Below are 18,658 nucleotides of genomic sequence, written 5' to 3'. Positions count from 1 at the left end.
TCACCTACGAGTCCAGAAGGGTGGCCCTATCTCCCCCCATCTATTTGGGTTGCTCAAGTTGCCGTTCCAGGTGCCCACCTGGGGGAAGGGACTTGCCCAAATCACTCTCGCAGGCGCTCGTGGTCCCTGGGATGTGCTGGGCTAGGCTCCCGCGTGAGGCAGCAGGGACTCACCCAGGCCTCCCAGGCTGGCGTCTGGGGTCTCCGGGGGATGTGGTGGGCTAGGCGCCCGCGTGAAGGAGTAGGGACCCGCACAGGCCTCCCGGGCCGGCGTCTGGGGTCTCCGGGGGATGTGGCGGGCTAGGCGCCCGTGTGAAAGGGCAAGGACCCGCGCAGGCCTCCCGGGCCGGCGTCTGGAGTCTCCGCGGGATGTGGCGGGCTAGGCGCCCTTGTAAAGGAGCAGGGACCCGCGCAGGCCTCCCGGGCCGGCGTCTGGGGTCTCCGGGGGATGTGGCGGGCTAGGCGCCCGTGTGAAAGGGCAAGGACCCGCGCAGGCCTCTCGGGCCGGCGTCTGGGGTCTCCGCGGGATGTGGCGGGCTAGGCGCCCGTGTGAAAGGGCAAGGACCCGCGCAGGCCTCCCGGGCCGGCGTCTGGAGTCTCCGCGGGATGTGGCGGGCTAGGCGCCCTTGTAAAGGAGCAGGGACCCGCGCAGGCCTCTCGGGCCGGCGTCTGGGGTCTCCGCGGGATGTGGCGGGCTAGGCGCCCGTGTAAAGGACAGGGACCCGCGCAGGCCTTTCGGGCCGGCGTCTGGGGTCTCCGGGGGATGTGCCCAGCTAGGCTCCCGCGTGAGGCAGGAGGGACTCACCCAGGCCTCCCGGGCCGGCGTCTGGGGTCTCCGGGGGATGTGGCGGGCTAGGCGCCCGTGTAAAGGAGCAGGGACCCGGGCCGGCGTCTGGGGTCTCCGGGGGATGTGGCGGGCTAGGCGCCCATGTAAAGGAGCAGGGACCCGCGCAGGCCTCCCGGGCCGGCGTCTGGGGTCTCCGGGGGATGTGCCCAGCTAGGCTCCCGCGTGAGGCATGAGGGACTCACCCAGGCCTCCCGGGCCAGCGTCTGGGGTCTCCGGAAATAAATCTTTTAAGCCAATGGAAAACAAAAAAGAGCAGGGACAGCCATTCTTATATCAGACCAATTTCTATTCAACCTCGAGAAAGTGATCAGAGACAAAGAGGGTCACTACATACTAATCATGGGAAAAATAGATCAAGAGGTACTAACCCTGATCAATATTTATGCACCTAATGTAGAGTCAGCAAAATATGTGAGGCAGTTGCTCACTAACCTGGAGAAACACATGAAGGGAAATGTGATAATAGTAGGAGATTTTAATAGCCCACTATCACCACTGGACAGATTCAGCAGAAAGAAAAATAGCAAAGGAATAAGTGCCCTAAATAAAAAATTAGTAGGTCTAGGGCTAATAGACTCATATAGGGCCCTCCACCCCAGGAAAACACAATACACATTCTTCTCAAGCCCACATGGAACTTTCTCCAGAATAGACCATGTCCTAGGATACAAATCTAACATATATAAGACCACAAATGTAAGGATCATTAGAAGCACCCTATCAGATCACTATGCAACAGAGGTCAAAATTAACTGCAAGAAGCAATAAAGAAAAACTAATACCTGGAGATTAAACAACATGCTGCTCAACAACAGCTGGATCAAAGAGCAAATCAAAAAAGAAATAAAAAGGTACCTTGATACAAACAATAATGAAGAGACAACTTGTCAAAATTTGTGGAACACAGAAAAAGCTGTAATTAAGGGGAAACTCATAGCAATACAAGCCTATGTCAAGAAAGAGGAAAATGACAAAATAAACAGTTTAAAGGATCATCTCGAGGAATTGGAACAACAGCAGCAAAGAAATCCAACCACAACCAGAAGGCAAGAAATAGTAAAAACCAGAGCAAAATAAACAACATAGAAACTTGCGGGGTCCTGAAGCACAGGCAAAATAAGTACCATTGGGAGCTAACAGATAGATTTCTGATGAGGAAGAATTAGAGAGGTCAATAGTGTCGTTGCACACATCAAGTAGTTGGCTGGGGAGCAGGGAGTCATTAGGCTTGAGGCAGAGGCCAGAGCCCACGACTTGACCGACCGTAATGCCTTGTTGAGGTTGTGTGTTCCAACGGAGGTCAGAGGGGTTGGAGGTAGAGGAAAGGTTGCCAAAAACTGCAACACCTTCATAGAAGGGGGGTCGAGGAGAAAAACAAAGCCAACAGCGTTCATAGGTAGGATCTGTAAGAGCAAGAGCAGAAGCATTCATGAGATTGAGAATAACCTGAGAGGACGGAGAAGGGCCGGAAGGCATAGTGAGTTGCCGGAGAGAATGAGATGCAGAAGGAAGAGGAGAAGGAGGAGAAGGCACGCGAAATGGAGAACCTGAATTAGGATGAAGAAAGGTATTGGGACCAACGGCGAGGGGGTGAGAAATCGGCAACTGTTTAAGTAAACGGAGGGAAAAAAGAAGTCCAGGGTCGGTACCCCGGATGTAAAGTTTGAGTCCCCATTGGGCAGCTTGAGTCCAGTGATGCTGACGTCCAGCAGCAGTAAAGTTGATGAGGATGGGGTTACACCAACCACGGGTAGCAGAGGATGCATCACAGTTCAGGAGAGGAGGAGTTAGGGGGCGTGAAACGGTGATGAAGTCCCAGGAGGAAGAGGGCTTCCAATAAGCAGTTCCGGCGGTTTCACAGCCCCAGGAGGCGCAAAAGTGCTGTTTATGAGAGCCGCATTTGTAATCGCTGGAGCGGGGCCGGTGGTGACCAGGGAAAACGTAGAAGGTGGTGAAGGGGTGGCGCAGGATGTCACGGCGAAAATCAGAGTCGCAGCCACCGGCAGCAGGAGCGTAATAGTCATAGTGGTCAACCGCGCGAGGTTGAGGCAGGTGAAAATTAGCGGTGCCCCAGAAAGCGCTTGCACCCATGGCTAGGGCGCAAAGGTCGACTTGTAGGACAGGCCAAGGAATGGAAGTGGAGAGGATGGAAGTTTGGTTAGCGACGTCACCAGCCTCATTGATGATTTGCCAAGTGTAGTTGAAGACTTGGTAGCGTTTGTTGTTCTGGGAGTGGCAGACAGAGGGGATCTGGAACAGCAACAGCAACAGGAGGGCATGCATTTTCGACGGGGGTGGATGAAACAACTATGTCGGCGGCGATGGGTTCTGGAAGAGAAGGAGGAAGGGGGTTCTCAGGGCTGGGGGCCCTGGGCGAGTTATAGTGCTTGACCAGCCGGTCTGGAAGCCAGCGGGTGTTGCCCGTGTCTATGTCATGGACACAAGCATGGCCTTTACCCCAGATGAGGACGGGGTGTGGCCCTTTCCAGAGTCCAGTGCGAACATCTTTCCAGAGGACTGACTGGAAATCAGAGGCAGTGTTGGGATGCCAATAGCGATCAGCCGCAGAGCGGTTTTGGAGATCGAGTGACAAAAAGTTAAGCACAAAGAGTGCATGTGCAAGCAAGAGGCGGTGCCTGCCGTGGCGAGCATACAAGGTTTCACTTTCGCCAGAGAGCTTTATGAGCATGTTTTTTAAAGTTTGATTAGCTCTTTCCACAATGCCTTGACCCTGGGGGTTAAAGGCAATTCCTGTTTTGTGCTGGATGCCAAACTTAGCACAAACGTTTTGAAATTTTTGGCCAGTGTATCCGGGGCCATTATCAGTTTTAAGAACCTTGGGCACTGCGAGTGTGGCAAAGCAGTGCAGCATGTGAGCAATAACATCAGCTGAGGACTCTCCAGTATGTAAGGAGGCACAAATAAAACCACTGAAGGTGTCAACAGCGACATGAATGAATTTAAGTTTGCCAAACGCCGGGTAGTGGGTGACATCCATTTGCCAGAGTTCACCAGGCACAAGGCCGCGAGGATTAACTCCAACGTGAGGTTCAGGGAGAAGAGAAAGACAGGATTTACAAGAGCGAACAATTTCACGAGCTTGATCACGAGTAATAGCGTATTTAAGACGCAAGGTTTGTGCATTGAGATGATGAAGTTTATGGGCAAGAGTAGCTTGCTGTAGAGGGGTATGAGTAGGGGATGGAGTGGAGGTGGAGAGAAAACAAATAGCTGAAGAGGGGGCACGGGTAGCTTCATCTGCAAGGGCGTTGCCGAGCGTAAGGGGGCCAGGCAGACCTGAGTGTGCGCGGATATGCGACACATAAAAGGAATTGGTGCGTTGCAGAATGAGCTGTTGAATGTGGGAGAAAAGAGTAAAGGCGGGAGTAGAGGGTTTAATAAAGGGTACTGTTTCTAAAAGTGGCAGAGAGGATGCAATATAATGGCTGTCGGTATACAAGTTAAAGGCTTGGGGAACAGAAAGAAAAACTTGATGAACGGCCTCCAATTCCACAAGCTGAGCAGAAGTGTGTGAAGTAGTGAGTGTGCTTGTGGAACCATCAACTGAAAAGGAGGCAGTACCATTAGAGCTACCATCTGTAAAGACAAGAGAAGCGGAGGGAATGGGTTGATGCTTAGTGAGCCTTGGGAAGACAACAGGATGTTTGTTAAGGAAATGCAACAGTTTATCAGCCGGCATGTGTGTAGATAGGGTTCCCTGGAAATAGGTGAGAAAGAGGAGCCAGGCTTGATCCATGTTTGCTAGCCAAGCCAGCTGATTATGTGTATACGGAAGAATAATTATGTCAGGGTGTTTAGCGAAGAGTTTGAGAGATGCCTCGCAGCCCTGATGTAAGAGATGGAGGACAGAAGAAGTGTATGTAGAAAGATCCTTGGAAGGTGAGGAGGGAAGATGAATCCAATAAAGGGGGGCGGATTGCCAAAGAACGGCAGTAGGTGTGAAAGCTGTGGAGCATACAATAAGTTGGAGATCAGCAGAAGGGTTATAGTAGGTAATGAATTGATTTTGGATGGCATGATTGACAGAATCAAGTGCGGCACGAGCTTCTGGAGTAAGAGAGCGTGGGCTGGAGGGGTTGGAATCTCCTTGGAGGATATCAAAAAGGGGCTTTAGATCACCCGTGGTGAGTTTAAGGTAAGGGCGAAGCCAATTAATGTCACCAAGCAGGCGTTGGAAGTCATTAAGTGTTTTAAGGTGGTGTGTGCGAATTTGAACCTTTTGAGTTTTTACTTGAAAGGGCAATAATTCAAATCCAAGAAATAAGTGAGGCGGAGAGGTTTGTACTTTGTCTGCAGAAATTTTGAAACCTTTCGAGGATAAGAGAGAAATTAATTTTGTAGAGACTGAGTGTAGGAGAGACTCATTAGGACAGGCAAGAAGAATATCATCCATGTAGTGAAGAATATAAACTGAAGGGTAAGAGTCGCGGAAGGGGTCAATAAAGGAAGCAACAAATTTTTGGCAGAGTGTAGGGCTATTGGCCATTCCTTGAGGTAAAACTTTCCATTGATAGCGCGGGCAGGGGCCAGCACAATTGGGAACTGGGAGGGAGAAGGCAAAACGTTTACAATCTTCTGGGTGAAGGGGGATGGAAAAGAAACAGTCTTTGAGATCAATAATTATTTTAAATGTTTTAGAAGGGATGGCAGACGGCACGGGTAGGCCGGCCTGGGTTGCTCCCATGGGAATCATAGTTTTGTTAATGGCTCTAAGATCATGAAGAAGGCGCCATCTGCCGGATTTTTTGCGAATAACAAATATGGGTGTATTCCAGGGGGAGGTGGAAGGTTCTATATGTCCAGCCTCAAGCTGTTCTTTTACAAGAGCCGAGGCGGCCTGGAGTTTTTCACCGGATAAAGGCCACTGGTTTATCCAAACAGGAGTGTTAGAGTGCCAGGTGATTTTTTCTACAGGAGGCATAGGGGCTTTTTGGACTGATACAGTATAAACAGAGCTGAAACCAAGACCTTGGCGGCCAGGATTAGGGGAGGGCTGAATGGGCTTAGAAATGCCCTGCAAGGTTTTCCCGAGGCCTTTAGAGGGTGTATACCCCTGTTTCATCATTTGAGCGAGAGCAGCAGGGTTTTTGCACTTTACAATATAAACACCCATTTGTTCCATAATATCTCGGCCCCACAAATTAATGGGCAAGTCGGGAACTATGTACGGACGGACAAGCCCGGTGTCCCCGTGTTCGTCCTGCCAGACCAGCTTATTGGCGCTAATCAGGACTTGCTTGACTGTGCCCGTGATTCCAGAGACAGAATCAAAAGAGGCTGTGGTGGGCCAGTCTGGAGGCCAGTCAGTAGGAGAAAAGCAGGTGGTGTCTGCACCGGAATCAAGAAGACCCATGAAGGGCTTACCTTCAATAGTGATAACAAGGGGGGGCCTAATTTTACACATGGCTCGTACCCAGAAAATGTCTGAGGAGCCAGGGTCCGAATTACGCGGACTTCTGGAAGAGAAGGCAGAGTAACGTTAAGGGGAAGCGGAAGAGCTTGCGCGATACGCTGCCCAGGTAGTACCTGAACTGGATAATAGGGGGCGACTGCTAGAAGTATAATTTCCCCAGTATAATAATTATCCACAATGGAGGGCTGAATAATGAGGCCTTTAATAATAGTTGAAGCACGCCCAATGATCATAAAGATGTGACCGGGTGGCGGAGGGCCAAAAATGCCTGTGGGAATTTGATAGACGCCGTGCTCAGGAGTTAATAAGTGGGGGGTGGAGGCGCACAAGTCCAGTCCGACGCTTCCGGGGGTTGCCCTGACAAGGGAGGTTGCTGGGGTGGGAGCATATTGGGGGGTACCAGTGGTTGTTGTTGGTAATGAGGTTGTTGTTGGCAAGGTGGCTGTTGTTGTTGGTAGTAGGCCCGGGGGGCTGGGTTGGGCTGTGCTGGCTGACGGGGCTCCGAGGCCGGGACAAAACGTTGGAACTGACGGCGTGGGGCCCGGAGCTGGCCCCTGTTGGAGTTTCCCTGAGCCGGAGAGCGGTGATTAGGTTGCAGGGGATTGCCATGTATGTCTTTAACGGAATGGCATTCTGCGACCCAATGGCGGCCGCGGCGGCAGCGTGGACAAAGTGGAGGACGGGGATTGGCCGTGCCTGTTTGCATGGTAGGAGCTTGGCGTAGAGGGCAGTTGTTGTCAAAATGGCCAGGCTTGCCACAAGAGTAGCAGATGTGGCCTTTATTTTGCCCTTGGAAAGCAACTATGGCGCCAGCCACTTGGGTGGCAAAAGAATGGGCACTTTTGCAAAGGGAGATCATTTCTTCAAGGGATCGAGACGGCTTGGGGGATTTTAAAATCTGACGGCAGGCGGGATTGGCATTCTCAAAAGCAAGTTGTTTAACAAAAGGGTTGGAGGTGTCTGTAATGCCAGTGGTACGGTCAATAGCTTCAAGAAGGCGAGAAATAAAGGCATGATAGGGTTCATCATGAGCTTGTTGAATTTTAGCGAGTGGAAGAGTAGGGCCAGAAGAGGAGGGAATAGCTTTCCAGGCTTTAAGAGCGGCTTGAGAGGTGAGAGAAAGCAGTTGGTACGGAAGAGAGCGCTGAGCTTGAACAGTATCATATGGTTTGGAGCCTGACATTTGCAAAAATTCAAGCTCATTGTCACGTGCAATGTCCTTGCAATTATTAATAAATTCAGCCTCCCAAAGAATAATATGTTCAGGTTTAAGACAACGGCGAACAGTGATGCGCCACTCCATGGGAAAAAGATTACCACCATAGGAGAAACTTTCCAAACAGGATAGGGTATAGGGCGCTTGGATGCCATAGTCCAGGACAGCCTTGCGAACCTCCTTAAGGGAGGCCTGATCGAGGTCACGAATTTCTATATCCTCACGGAGGACTGAACCAGGGCCACGGTGGTAAGAGGGTACGGGTGAGATAGGGGGTGCTAAAGGTGCATCACCCGCTGCCTCAGGGGCAGAAATGTTTACGCTGTCTGCGGTTTCAGTCCCTGTTGAGGAGGAAGTCGGAGCTTGGGGACGGGAGGGAGTGCTGAGAACAGCATCCGTAGTACGAGAGAAACGCTGTCTGAGGGATTGAATGCCCCCTGTAGTCTGCGAGCGGGTGACCATAGGGTGAGAGGAGGCAGACGAAGAGGCAGGGGAGGCCTGAGGAGGTTGTGGAGCAACCGGCAGGGCAGGGATGCCCGAGGGAGGATGTAAAATCATGGGATACGCCTGGGTCCCATAAGTTTTCGCTGCTTGAAGCAGCTCAGCAAGATCTCTTTCGTTAATAGTAACAAAGCGTAAAGGAGTCTCACCCTCCGGAGGTCTAGTATCGCTTGGTTGGGCGTCTTCTTCTTCCACATATGAATCGTGCTGGTTTGAGTCGGCCGTTACGGAAACTGTGTCCGCAGCGGCTGGTGCCTCGCGATCACGCCGCGCCCTCTCATGGGTGCGGGGACCAGCGGGCGGAGGGTGGGGTAGGTTAGAATGAGGCGGTGGAGGCCGCTGAGGCGGAGGCGGAGGAAGATCCTCGCCATCAGGAAGGAGAACAGGAAAGGTAGCAGCGTAAGCAGGTTTTTGTTCACGAGACTGATGAAACTCATTAGTAAGTTGGGAAATCATGGACGTAATAGTAATAAGGTGAGAATCTAAAGCAGTAGGCTTAGGGGGATCAGGAAAGGCACATTTTGGAGGAGCAGGACAGTCATAAGGAGGAGGAAGAGTTTGTGTGGCTTGCGTGACTAACGGACCATGACAGACATCAGCTTCTTCTACAGGGTTCGGGGTGTTTTGAGAATTATGTTCTTGAGGCGGAGCAGAGGCACGGACAGAAGCAGAGGAGGGATATAAGCGAGAAGCATTAGAGAGATCTTTAAGAGCATTTGTTACTTTGGAGACAAAGGTAGAGGTAGAAGAGCCAGTGGTAGAGGGAAGGCAAGAAGAAGGATTTTGAGAGGTAGAAGGGAGATGAGAGACAGAATTAGAACGAGAGGGAGTCCGGGAACACTCACGGGAGACTTGTTGTACATGAGACTCAATGGCATGGATGATGTCTCTGGCGGCTTTGGCATTTTTAGTTACAATGATGTCTCTTAACAGGCTCCAATATTGGAACATAATTTTTTCTTTCTGTGGCTCATCATGATTTACAAAATGATCACTCATTTCTTGTCCTATTTTGTCCCAGTGGACGCAACAATTTCTGGACAGTAAACGAACCAAGGACACACATCATGAACAAACATAAGAAAATTACAAATATCTTTTTTGGTAACCTCTACATGTCTGGCTTTCAACTCAGACTATATATCTTTGATGAATTTAAGTTCAGTACTCAGCGAAGCACCCATGGTAGCGGATCCAATGGGTGAAGCCCCAAAAGCCAATCAGGGGCGGCGGTCAGAACGACTGGAAAAAACTGCAGTTTAAATTTATTGATCAAGGCTAACTCGTTTCTACGCTTACCCGGATGGGGTCTTCTCGCGATTTACGAAAGAGCTCCGGATTCGCCGGCCAGTAGTCATTCGAGTGTGGTGGTGGTCTTCGGCCCCAAGTTGGGCGCCTAAATGCGGGGTCCTGAAGCCCCCCAGAGGGGCCCGGCCAGCGGGGATCTACTGGGAAGGCTCTCAGACGACCGCACCTTTATTTAGCAGAGCAGAAGTACAACCACACCTGTAAGAAATCTGAGAGAGGTTAATAGTAACGACCTAAGGCAATGTCTCACTGCTCAAAGGCAATTTTATTTGACTACAGCTCCTTCTTATATAGTGAAGGAGAAAGGGGCAGTACAAAGGTAATGTCAATCACACTTTTGGCGCGAAGGTCCATACAAGGCAAGAATACATTTCAGGCTACAAGGAACAAAGAAAGTAAATCATTCTCCACATAAGGAAATGGGCAGTGGGCTAGGAGGCAGGATGACCTGCAAGTCATGATAAACGTGCTGTTTCCATGGAAACTTCTTGTGACCTTCTAGCTGCATTCCTAACTGCTTAACTATCAGGAGGTGGTGGAAGATGTGCTTGCCTCAATGATCTTGAACAGACAATGTAACATACACTTATTGATAACAGCCTTGTTGACTCCGGAATGTAGTCTTAAGGAGTGGGGCCCTGTCTCTGAAAATGGTGCCGGGTAGTGTTGCTCTCCTCCGGGCTAAAATTAATTATCTCCTGCAGCTGCACATTCCTTTCTCTTTGGCTCAAGAACTTACAGCAAGACTGCACGTAGCCTTTAAGTGAAAGGCTGAACTAAGGCAGAAAGAATAGCAAAATAACCTCAAACAAGTCACAGTCCCCAACAGAAACTAGGAAAACAATACAAAAAAATCAATGAGACCAGGAGCTGGATTTTCGAAAAATAAACAAGATAGACAAACCACTGGCAAAATTTACCAAAAAAGAGAGAAAATATCCAAATCATTAGAATCACAAAAAAAGGGGGAAAAATTACAACAGAACCCCAAGGGATACAACATATCATGAGATCATATTATGAAAAACTATACTCAGTTAGGCTAGAGAACCCAGTAGAAATCAACAGATTCCTGGAAAAATACCATCTTCCAAGACTGGAAAAGGAAGACCTAAAAAGCTTAAACAGACCAATCACTTAAGAGGAAATTGAAGATGTAATTAAGAAACTCCCTAAGAACAAAAGTTCAGGCTTAGATGGATTTACAGGTGAATTCTATCAAACATTCCAAGAAGACTTACTACCACTTTTCCACAGGCTCTTCCAAACCATCAAAAAAACAAGAATTCTCCCCAACTCCTTTTATAAGGCTAACATCACACTTATTACCAAAGATGGCAAAGATACCACCAAGAAAGAAAAGTACAGACCAATCTCACTAATGAACATAGACACAAAAATACTCAACAAAATATTAGTGAACCGAATTCAGCACCTCATCAAAAAGATCATACACCATGATCAAGTGGGTTTTATCCCAGGAATGCAAGGTTGGTTTAACATATGCAAATAAATCAACATCATAAATCACATCAACAACAAGAAGGACAAAAACCACATGATCATATCAATCGATGCAGAGAAGGCGTTTGACAAAATCCAACACCCTTTCCTGTTGAAGACACTCAATAAAATAGGGTTAGAAGGAACCTTCCTCAAGATAGTTACAGCAATCTATGAAAAACCCACAGCCAACATTATCTCTAATGGCAAAAAACTAGACGAATTTCCACTGTTAGGAACTAGGCAAGGCTGTCCACTCTCTCCACTCTTATTCAATATACTCTTAGAAGTCCTTGCAATAGCAATCCGAGAAGAAGGGGGATCAAAGGAATTCAAATTGGGAAAGAGGAACTCAAACTATCTCTTTTTGCAGACGATATGATGATATACACCGAAAACCCTAAAGAGTCCACAGTCAAACATCTCGAAACAATTAACCATTACAGCAAAGTGGCTGGCTACAAAGTCAATACACAAAAGACAGTAGCGTTTCTCTATACAAATAACAAAACTGAGGAGAGAGATTAAAAATACAATTCCATTTAAAATATTTTCAAAAAATATCAAGTACCTAGGAATCAACCTTAGAAGAGAAGTGAATGACCTATACCAGGGAAATTTCAAAACACTTCAGAAAGAAATTGAAGAGGATCTAAGGAAATGAAAGACCATCCCATGCTCATGGGTAGGTAGAAACAACATAATCAAAATGACTATCCTACCCAAACTTCTATATAAATTTAATGCAAACCCCATCCAAATCCAGGCATCATTCTTTCAAGACTTAGAACAATCAATCATAAAATTCATCTGGAACCACAAAAGACCTAGGATAGCCAAACAGATACTGAAAAACAAAAAGTTGGGTGGCATCTCCTTACCTAACCTGAAGCTGTACTATAAAGCCATAGTGATCAAAACAGCATGGTACTGGAACAAAAACAGAGCCTCAGACCAGTGAGTTAGAACAGAATTTCTAGACATAAATCCCCAGATATACAGTCAACTAATATTTGATAATAGAGCCAAGAACTTGAAATGCAACAAAGAAAGTCTCTTCAATAAATGATGTTGGTACAACTGGAAAACCGTCTGTAAGAAATTAAAAAATTGACCCATACCTCACTCCTTATACAAAAGTCAACTCAAAATGGATAAAGACCTTGAAACTAAATCAGAATCTATAAAGTTTATTGAGGAAAAAATAGGCAGAACACTCGAAGACCTATATATTAAAAAAGTCTTTGAGGATGGATCACCAATGGCAAGGATTTTAGCATCAAACATAAACAAATGGGATTACATCAAATTAAGAAGCTTCTGCATGGCAAAGGAAACCCAACTTAAAACAAGAAGTCAGTTAATGGAATGGGAAAAAATTTTCACTCTCAACACATCAGATAAAGGGCTGATAACCAGAATATACAAAGCACTCAGAAAGCTGAGTCCCCCAAAACCAAATAAAGCCATAGAAAAATGGGAAGATAAAATGAATAGACACTTCTCTGAGAAAGACCAAAAATGGCCAACAAACACATGAAAACATGCTCACCTTCACTCATCATTAGGGAAATCCAAATCAAGACAACAATGAGGTAGAACTTTACACCAGTGAGGATGGCACACATCAAAAATAATGGGAACAATCTGTGTTGGCGAGGATGCGGTATGAAAGGCACTCTCATCCACTGCTGGTGGGAATGCCCCCTAGTCCAAAACCTATGGAGAACAGTCTGGAGAGTCCTCAAGGAACTCAGAATTGAGCTCCCATTTGACCCAGCAAGGGCTCTCCTAGGTATCTACTCTCAAGTCAGAAGGACATTAATCCCAAAGTATGTGTGTACCCCACTATGTACTGCAGCATTCCATATAATAGCCAAGTCTTGGAACCAATCTCGATGTCCAACAACAGAAGAGTGGATCATTAAGATGTGGTATCTATACACAATGAAATACTACATGGCAGTCAGAAATGATACAATCATGGACTTTGCAGCAATGTGGATGGACCAAGAACATATTATGTTAAACGAAGCAAGCCAGAAGACGAAAGATAAACACAGAATGATAGCACTATTCTGAAGTACCTAAAATATACACCAGATACAACCAATACCCTGTGATTAAATAACAGGGTGTAACAGGATAGAATCTTCAAACACAGTAATAATCACCATATACTGGGAAGTAGAGCCCAAAACAAAGGGGAGAGAAACAACACAAAGCCCGACTACACATTATATCATAAAGAAACGAGCAACAACAGAAACAGCAGCATAGAGAGGACAGTATGTAATTATCGTTTTACTACAAAGGCCCATAATAATTTACTAAGTATCTTATACAGGATTACAGGTAAAGATTAAGATGGGAACTTACTGAGTCCAACGGAAATACTTCAAAACATTATATTTGAATGCCTTAACCTTACCACATTTAAAATAACCTCTCAGTTTTTCTGTCCATAGGGGTTTCTGGATACAAAGTGTGAACATCCTATGATGGTACCTCGGTGCTCAGTCACAGAGGCACCATACTCTGCAAATGGCCAGATAAAACTCATTAACATACCCTTTATCTCTAGATTATGCCTTCTTTTAGGACCTGAAGCACATGACCAGCCAGATCACCAAAGCAACAACTGAGACCTACAAATTTTTATCACAGGGCCCAAGTATCGAACCCTTTCAGCCAAACTAACATGCACTTGCTCTTATACCCTCTCTTCTCATTACTTCATATTGTTGTTGGTGGTGGTGCTTGATTGTTGGTTTGTTTTGTTTTGTTTTTCCTATTCTCTCTTCTAGTCTCCCTCTTCTTCCACCTTTTCCTCCTCACTATCATCAACTCAATCTATGTCAAATAAAAACCACAGGGTTACCTCCTCTATAGGAAAGGAAAGCTGACATATAGGGTGCTGTGGACAAAACTGAAAAGGGTAAACACCCATATAGATAGACCTCACTAACACAATGGTCAGTACTCGAGACATGAAAGCTATACATATCCAAAAGTTGATCTACTAGTTTCCTTGTCTTACAAGTACTATACTTAGTACTCAGTGCACCTCTTGCACTCCACACCTCTCTGCATTAATATACACCTAAGCTAACTTCTGTATGTTTATATGTGTGCAGGAGCACACAGGGATAGAAATCCTCCTTAAGGGACAAACCTAAACCACAAACAACCCATACCTATACCCTATATAACCCCTCCTATATACTGTCCCCTCTCCCTCCTCCAGAAATCATACTATTCCTTCACCTCTCAATCCCACCCCTAATATCCCCACCACACTATAACTCTTCACCCTCAGTTCTTAATCCATTTGGTATCAAGACAGACCTCCTACCCCAACAAGCCAGTACCCACTACCCAAGTGAAGGGACACCCACTCAAGCTCTCACCTTGTTCCTAGCAAGAAAATACAACCAACACCCGACAGACTCATGCAGTGTGGCCCTCCTAATCACCTCTCCCTAATATGGACTGTGGCTAGATACCGGAACTAGTTTCAAAAGACCCCACTGCAAGAACTCTACCCAAGACCTCCCTGCCTGGACCCCACACCTCACAAGGGAATCTCAGAAGACAATGGGGAAGCCTATACTTTCATCATAAGTATAGACCTATATAACACTACCTCTTAACCTGTTTCTCCCCAAATGTAAAGTGATCTCCTGTATCACTTTCTCCCTTTTTCTTTGTTTCTTTTTTCTTTTCTTTTTTATTCTTGTTAGTTTCTTTTGTTTGTTTTGTTTTAGTTTTAGTTTTTGTTATTTGATTTGATTTGTTTTTGCTTCTTTTGAGTCACTCCTGGCGGCACTCGGAGGGTGCTCCTGGCTCTATGCTTGGAGTACGTCCCTGGTGGCATGGGAGACCATATGGGATGCCGGGTTTTGAGCCAACATCCTTATACAGGAAGGACAAATGCCTGGTCTCCATGCTATCTCTCCTACCCCCACTTTATCCCTTTAATTATGTCTTTTATTTAATCTTTTTTTGTTTGTGGTTTATTTGAGGGGGTGTCACACCTGGCAGTGCTCAGGGGTTACTCCTGGCTCCATGCTCAGAAATTGCTCCTGGCAGGCACGGGGTACCATATGGGACACCAGTATTTGAACCGATGACTTTCTGCATGAAAGGCTTACCTCTATGCTATCTCTCCGGCCCCTCTTTTTTTTTTTTTTTTTTTTTAAGTAACTTTTTTTCCTTTAGATATGTGTGAGCATATATATTCTTAGTTTTTGTCGGGAGTTTCTCTCCACCCCCCAAATCCACCAGCAATATAATGTAGCACCACTTCCTCCTGCAAAGACATGTTAAACAAAGGGGAAATTGTGCGTATAAAAACAAGCTCTTGTCTACTAAGGATAAGAGCTCATACTTTTTTACAACATAGGGACATCTCCCACACTGAATGTATGTCATGTGGAAACAACTTAGGCTCCAGAGAACTAGACACTGACCTTCCAGACTTTACTCCTGGATCATAGACATAGACATAGAAACGAGAGAGTTTTCCACAACAGCTCCAGGAACCAAATCCCCTCCAGGGCATTTACAATGCTGCTCTGACACCAACATGCGCCAGTTCTAAATTGATAACCTGACAATGAGGAAATGGGAACTACTTGATCTAAGAGCAAGTTGTCCTTCCTCATCATCTATCAATAAGACAAAATCAGAAAACATGTCACTCTTTGATCTGTGCAAAAGTCAAGATCACTATATATAGATGACTGGTTGTTGCAAACAAGACTGGACAATATGCATCCAGGGACCACCACCAACAACAACAGCAACAAAAAAGCTCTAGCCTAGCTTTTGGTCTACGATCTGTTCAACAAACAAGATCTCAAATTCCAGAGGTCTAACTGAGACAACCGCAACTGAACGGGTCTTCTGGAAACATAACGAAAGACTTTATCCAGGCTCCATCCTAGGAGCAACATAATGACCAAGACCACCAACTACAGAAGATGGATTAAAACGACACTGAGGAAGCATAACTGCTAGAACCACAAAGAAAGAGTTCATAAGCTCCATTCCTTGAGCTGCACAGTCACCAAGATCTCTAGATACAGAGGTCTGATTTTTCCATCTAAGACAAAGCAGAAGTCTTCCATACACCATGAAAGCACCAAGGTAAGAGTAAATTATCTTGCAAGGAGTCTATAGTTAATCCCATGACAGTATACTTCAGGGGTGGTAAAACCCTATATCTCCTAGGCCAAGGGAATTCCCTCTATAATATCCCCAATAGTTACTGTGCCACATATTTATCGATTGATCAATTTTTTTGAAGTCTTTATTTTGGTGTAGAGATTGAAGTTGATGTCTCCAATATTATTTTATTTTATTTTATCTTTCTCTTTCTTTTTGCACTCGAGCATGATTTGTTTTTAGAACCGAGACTATTGTGTGGTGCTTGTGTTTATTGCTGTGGTGCTCACTGGTTATTTAATTTGATATTTCTTTCTGTATTGTTGTGGTGTTTCAATTACCTTTTTCACATCCTCTCTCAAACTGAGGTTGGAAGCCTCTAGAGGGACTCTGCCCATTTTCAGCGTATTTGACTTTTTTTTTCCCTCTTTTTTGTACCCCAATCTATTGCTTTTCTTTCCTTCAAAAAAAAAAAAAAACACATACCTCGATTTATCTAGCACTGCCTCTTAAATAGAGGGGGAAACACGGGAGGGTTACAGGACCAAACAGATATATGATCACTAATAGTAAGCCAGACAAAGAGGGGTCCACCTACTCTAGCAGCCTGGGGGGTGATGATGGGGTATATGGGTTGTAGAAAGGGAACTGGGATGGGAGGAGGACATATTTGGTGATGGGTATTCCCCTGATTCAATGTTAATATGTACCTAAAATACTACTGTGAAAGATACGTAAGCCATTATGAAAAAAGATTGTGTTTTAATCAGAAATTTGCTTTGACTTACATGTATTATTATATTATATTAATTATATTATGTTATGTTACTATATTATGTTATGTTAGTTTACCTCATTATGTTAATCAATTTTGTCTCTTGAATAAATTCTTACAATAAAAATACTAAAAAAATTTTAACCAATTAAACAAGCTTTGTTCTACCTTAGGACTATTGTTGATTTCTTAATTGCTGGCTTGCTAGTTCTATCAGGATTGGTTGAACTAAGAATAAAAATGAAAGCTTTGGAAAAGGTACATATTACAGTACAGACCAGTAAGTATAAAAGTCCTTTATTTAAAGAGATAGAAATGCATTTTTGTAATATCCAGTTTGTAAGTAAAACTTGACATCCCAAGTATTCAAAAAATGCTACTGACAACATGTCAGCATTTCTGTATTTTGTATTGGTTGTACATATTACCACAGGCAGCGGAGTGTCAATGGGAAAGGTCACATGCCTTCCTGGAGCAGCCCACCTTTCTTAAGATAGGTGAGGATTTGGACAAGCAAAGTTTGAAATATATATTCTTAAAAGTTCCACAAACATTCCTGTTTTGAATAAAAATGTTTTACTAATAGGAAAAGAAATGAGGAAAATTACCTAATCTTGCAATTCTTCAACAAGCTTTTCAAAGTTTAACTACTACAACAAAATCTTTATAGAAAAAGAGACTCATACATTTGGATGCATGCTAAAAGTGATGTAAGTCTTTCAGTTTAGCAGTCCAGAAAAGATTGACTGAATTTTCTCAAAGGTAATATGGAATTTACCTACATCTATCTATCTATCTATCTATCTATCTATCTATCTATCTATCTATCTATCTATCTATCTATCTATCTATCTATCTATCTATCTATCATCTATCTATCATCTATCTATCTATCTATCTCTATCTATCTACATATATATATATATATATATATATATATCATTTTCTTCTATTAAAAACTAATTCCTGGAGACTGGAGAGTTAGTATAGTAAAAAGGAGACTTTCTTTGCATGCAGCAATGCGGTGTAAATTCCCTTAAGCCCTCCTAAAGTAATCCAGGAGCATAGAGCCAGCATTAAATCCTGATCACTGCTGAGTGTGTCCCTTATTCCCACCCCCTAATAAAAATAATAATTCTTGGTCTTTTCTCATAGTAAGAGACAAAGCCTGTGATCTCTCTGCACCATATTATTATATGTGGCCCCTTGAGATATTCATAAATAAATTTTGATAATATGAAAAGGCATTTATGTTAAAAGTAAAAAGTAAATGAGAATATCAAATTTTTCATGTTATTCTCTTCAACATACTTTTAATTAATAATTATTTCTTTGTTTCTGCTTTTTTTGTTTGGGGGCCACACCAACCAGTGCTCAAAGGCTACTTTGGGATCTGTGATTGGGGTATTACTCTTCAGAGTTTTCAAAACACCATGTGGTGCTGGTGGCAGCTTTTGTCCTACAGTGCCAGTCGGATTTCAATGAATCCACTTCAGGGAGAGTGGGTTGCATTGGCTGAAAAATGTGAAATATAAAATAATGAAACCACACACAAGTACGTGGGGTCAACACATCTTCTGTGCGACAATCTTTAAGCAGGGGGATTTATAAGGGTTAAAACCAGTCATAGGTATAGAGAATAATATTTACAATCAAAAAGCAAAGTTTAATAGTAAATAATACTCTAAGCTATGGGTGTGAGCTGTAAGAATTCTGAGTTACAAAGGAGGTCAGAACTCAAGACAGCTCTTTGCAAGCTAACTTCAAATGCAAAATAAGGAATTATTAGGAAGTAAAAAGAACCTAGGAACATGGTCTTCACTGAGCAGGGCTTTATTGTTTTAGAGGTCAAATAAAGAAAGAAGCCAAATCCCCTAAAGTGTGGCTCCCGTTTTCTGAGAAGAGT

General features: G+C 44.7%; 1 protein-coding gene across 1 annotated transcript in view; it reads right to left on the bottom strand.

The window, feature by feature from the left end:
• Positions 1 to 9,292: 9,292 nt before the first annotated feature.
• LOC126025873 (T-cell receptor-associated transmembrane adapter 1) overlaps positions 9,293 to 18,658 on the bottom strand; it is a 181,400-nt gene continuing 172,034 nt past the window's right edge. The window contains exon 11 of the mRNA XM_049785604.1: positions 9,293 to 9,407. Within this exon, the coding sequence (XP_049641561.1) occupies positions 9,293 to 9,407 (115 nt within the window). The remainder of the gene's footprint in view (positions 9,408 to 18,658) is intronic.

The sequence above is a fragment of the Suncus etruscus genome, chromosome 13, assembly GCF_024139225.1.
Source record: "Suncus etruscus isolate mSunEtr1 chromosome 13, mSunEtr1.pri.cur, whole genome shotgun sequence".
Taxonomy (NCBI): Eukaryota; Metazoa; Chordata; class Mammalia; order Eulipotyphla; family Soricidae; genus Suncus; species Suncus etruscus.
This window is presented reverse-complemented; position numbering and strand designations above follow the sequence as displayed.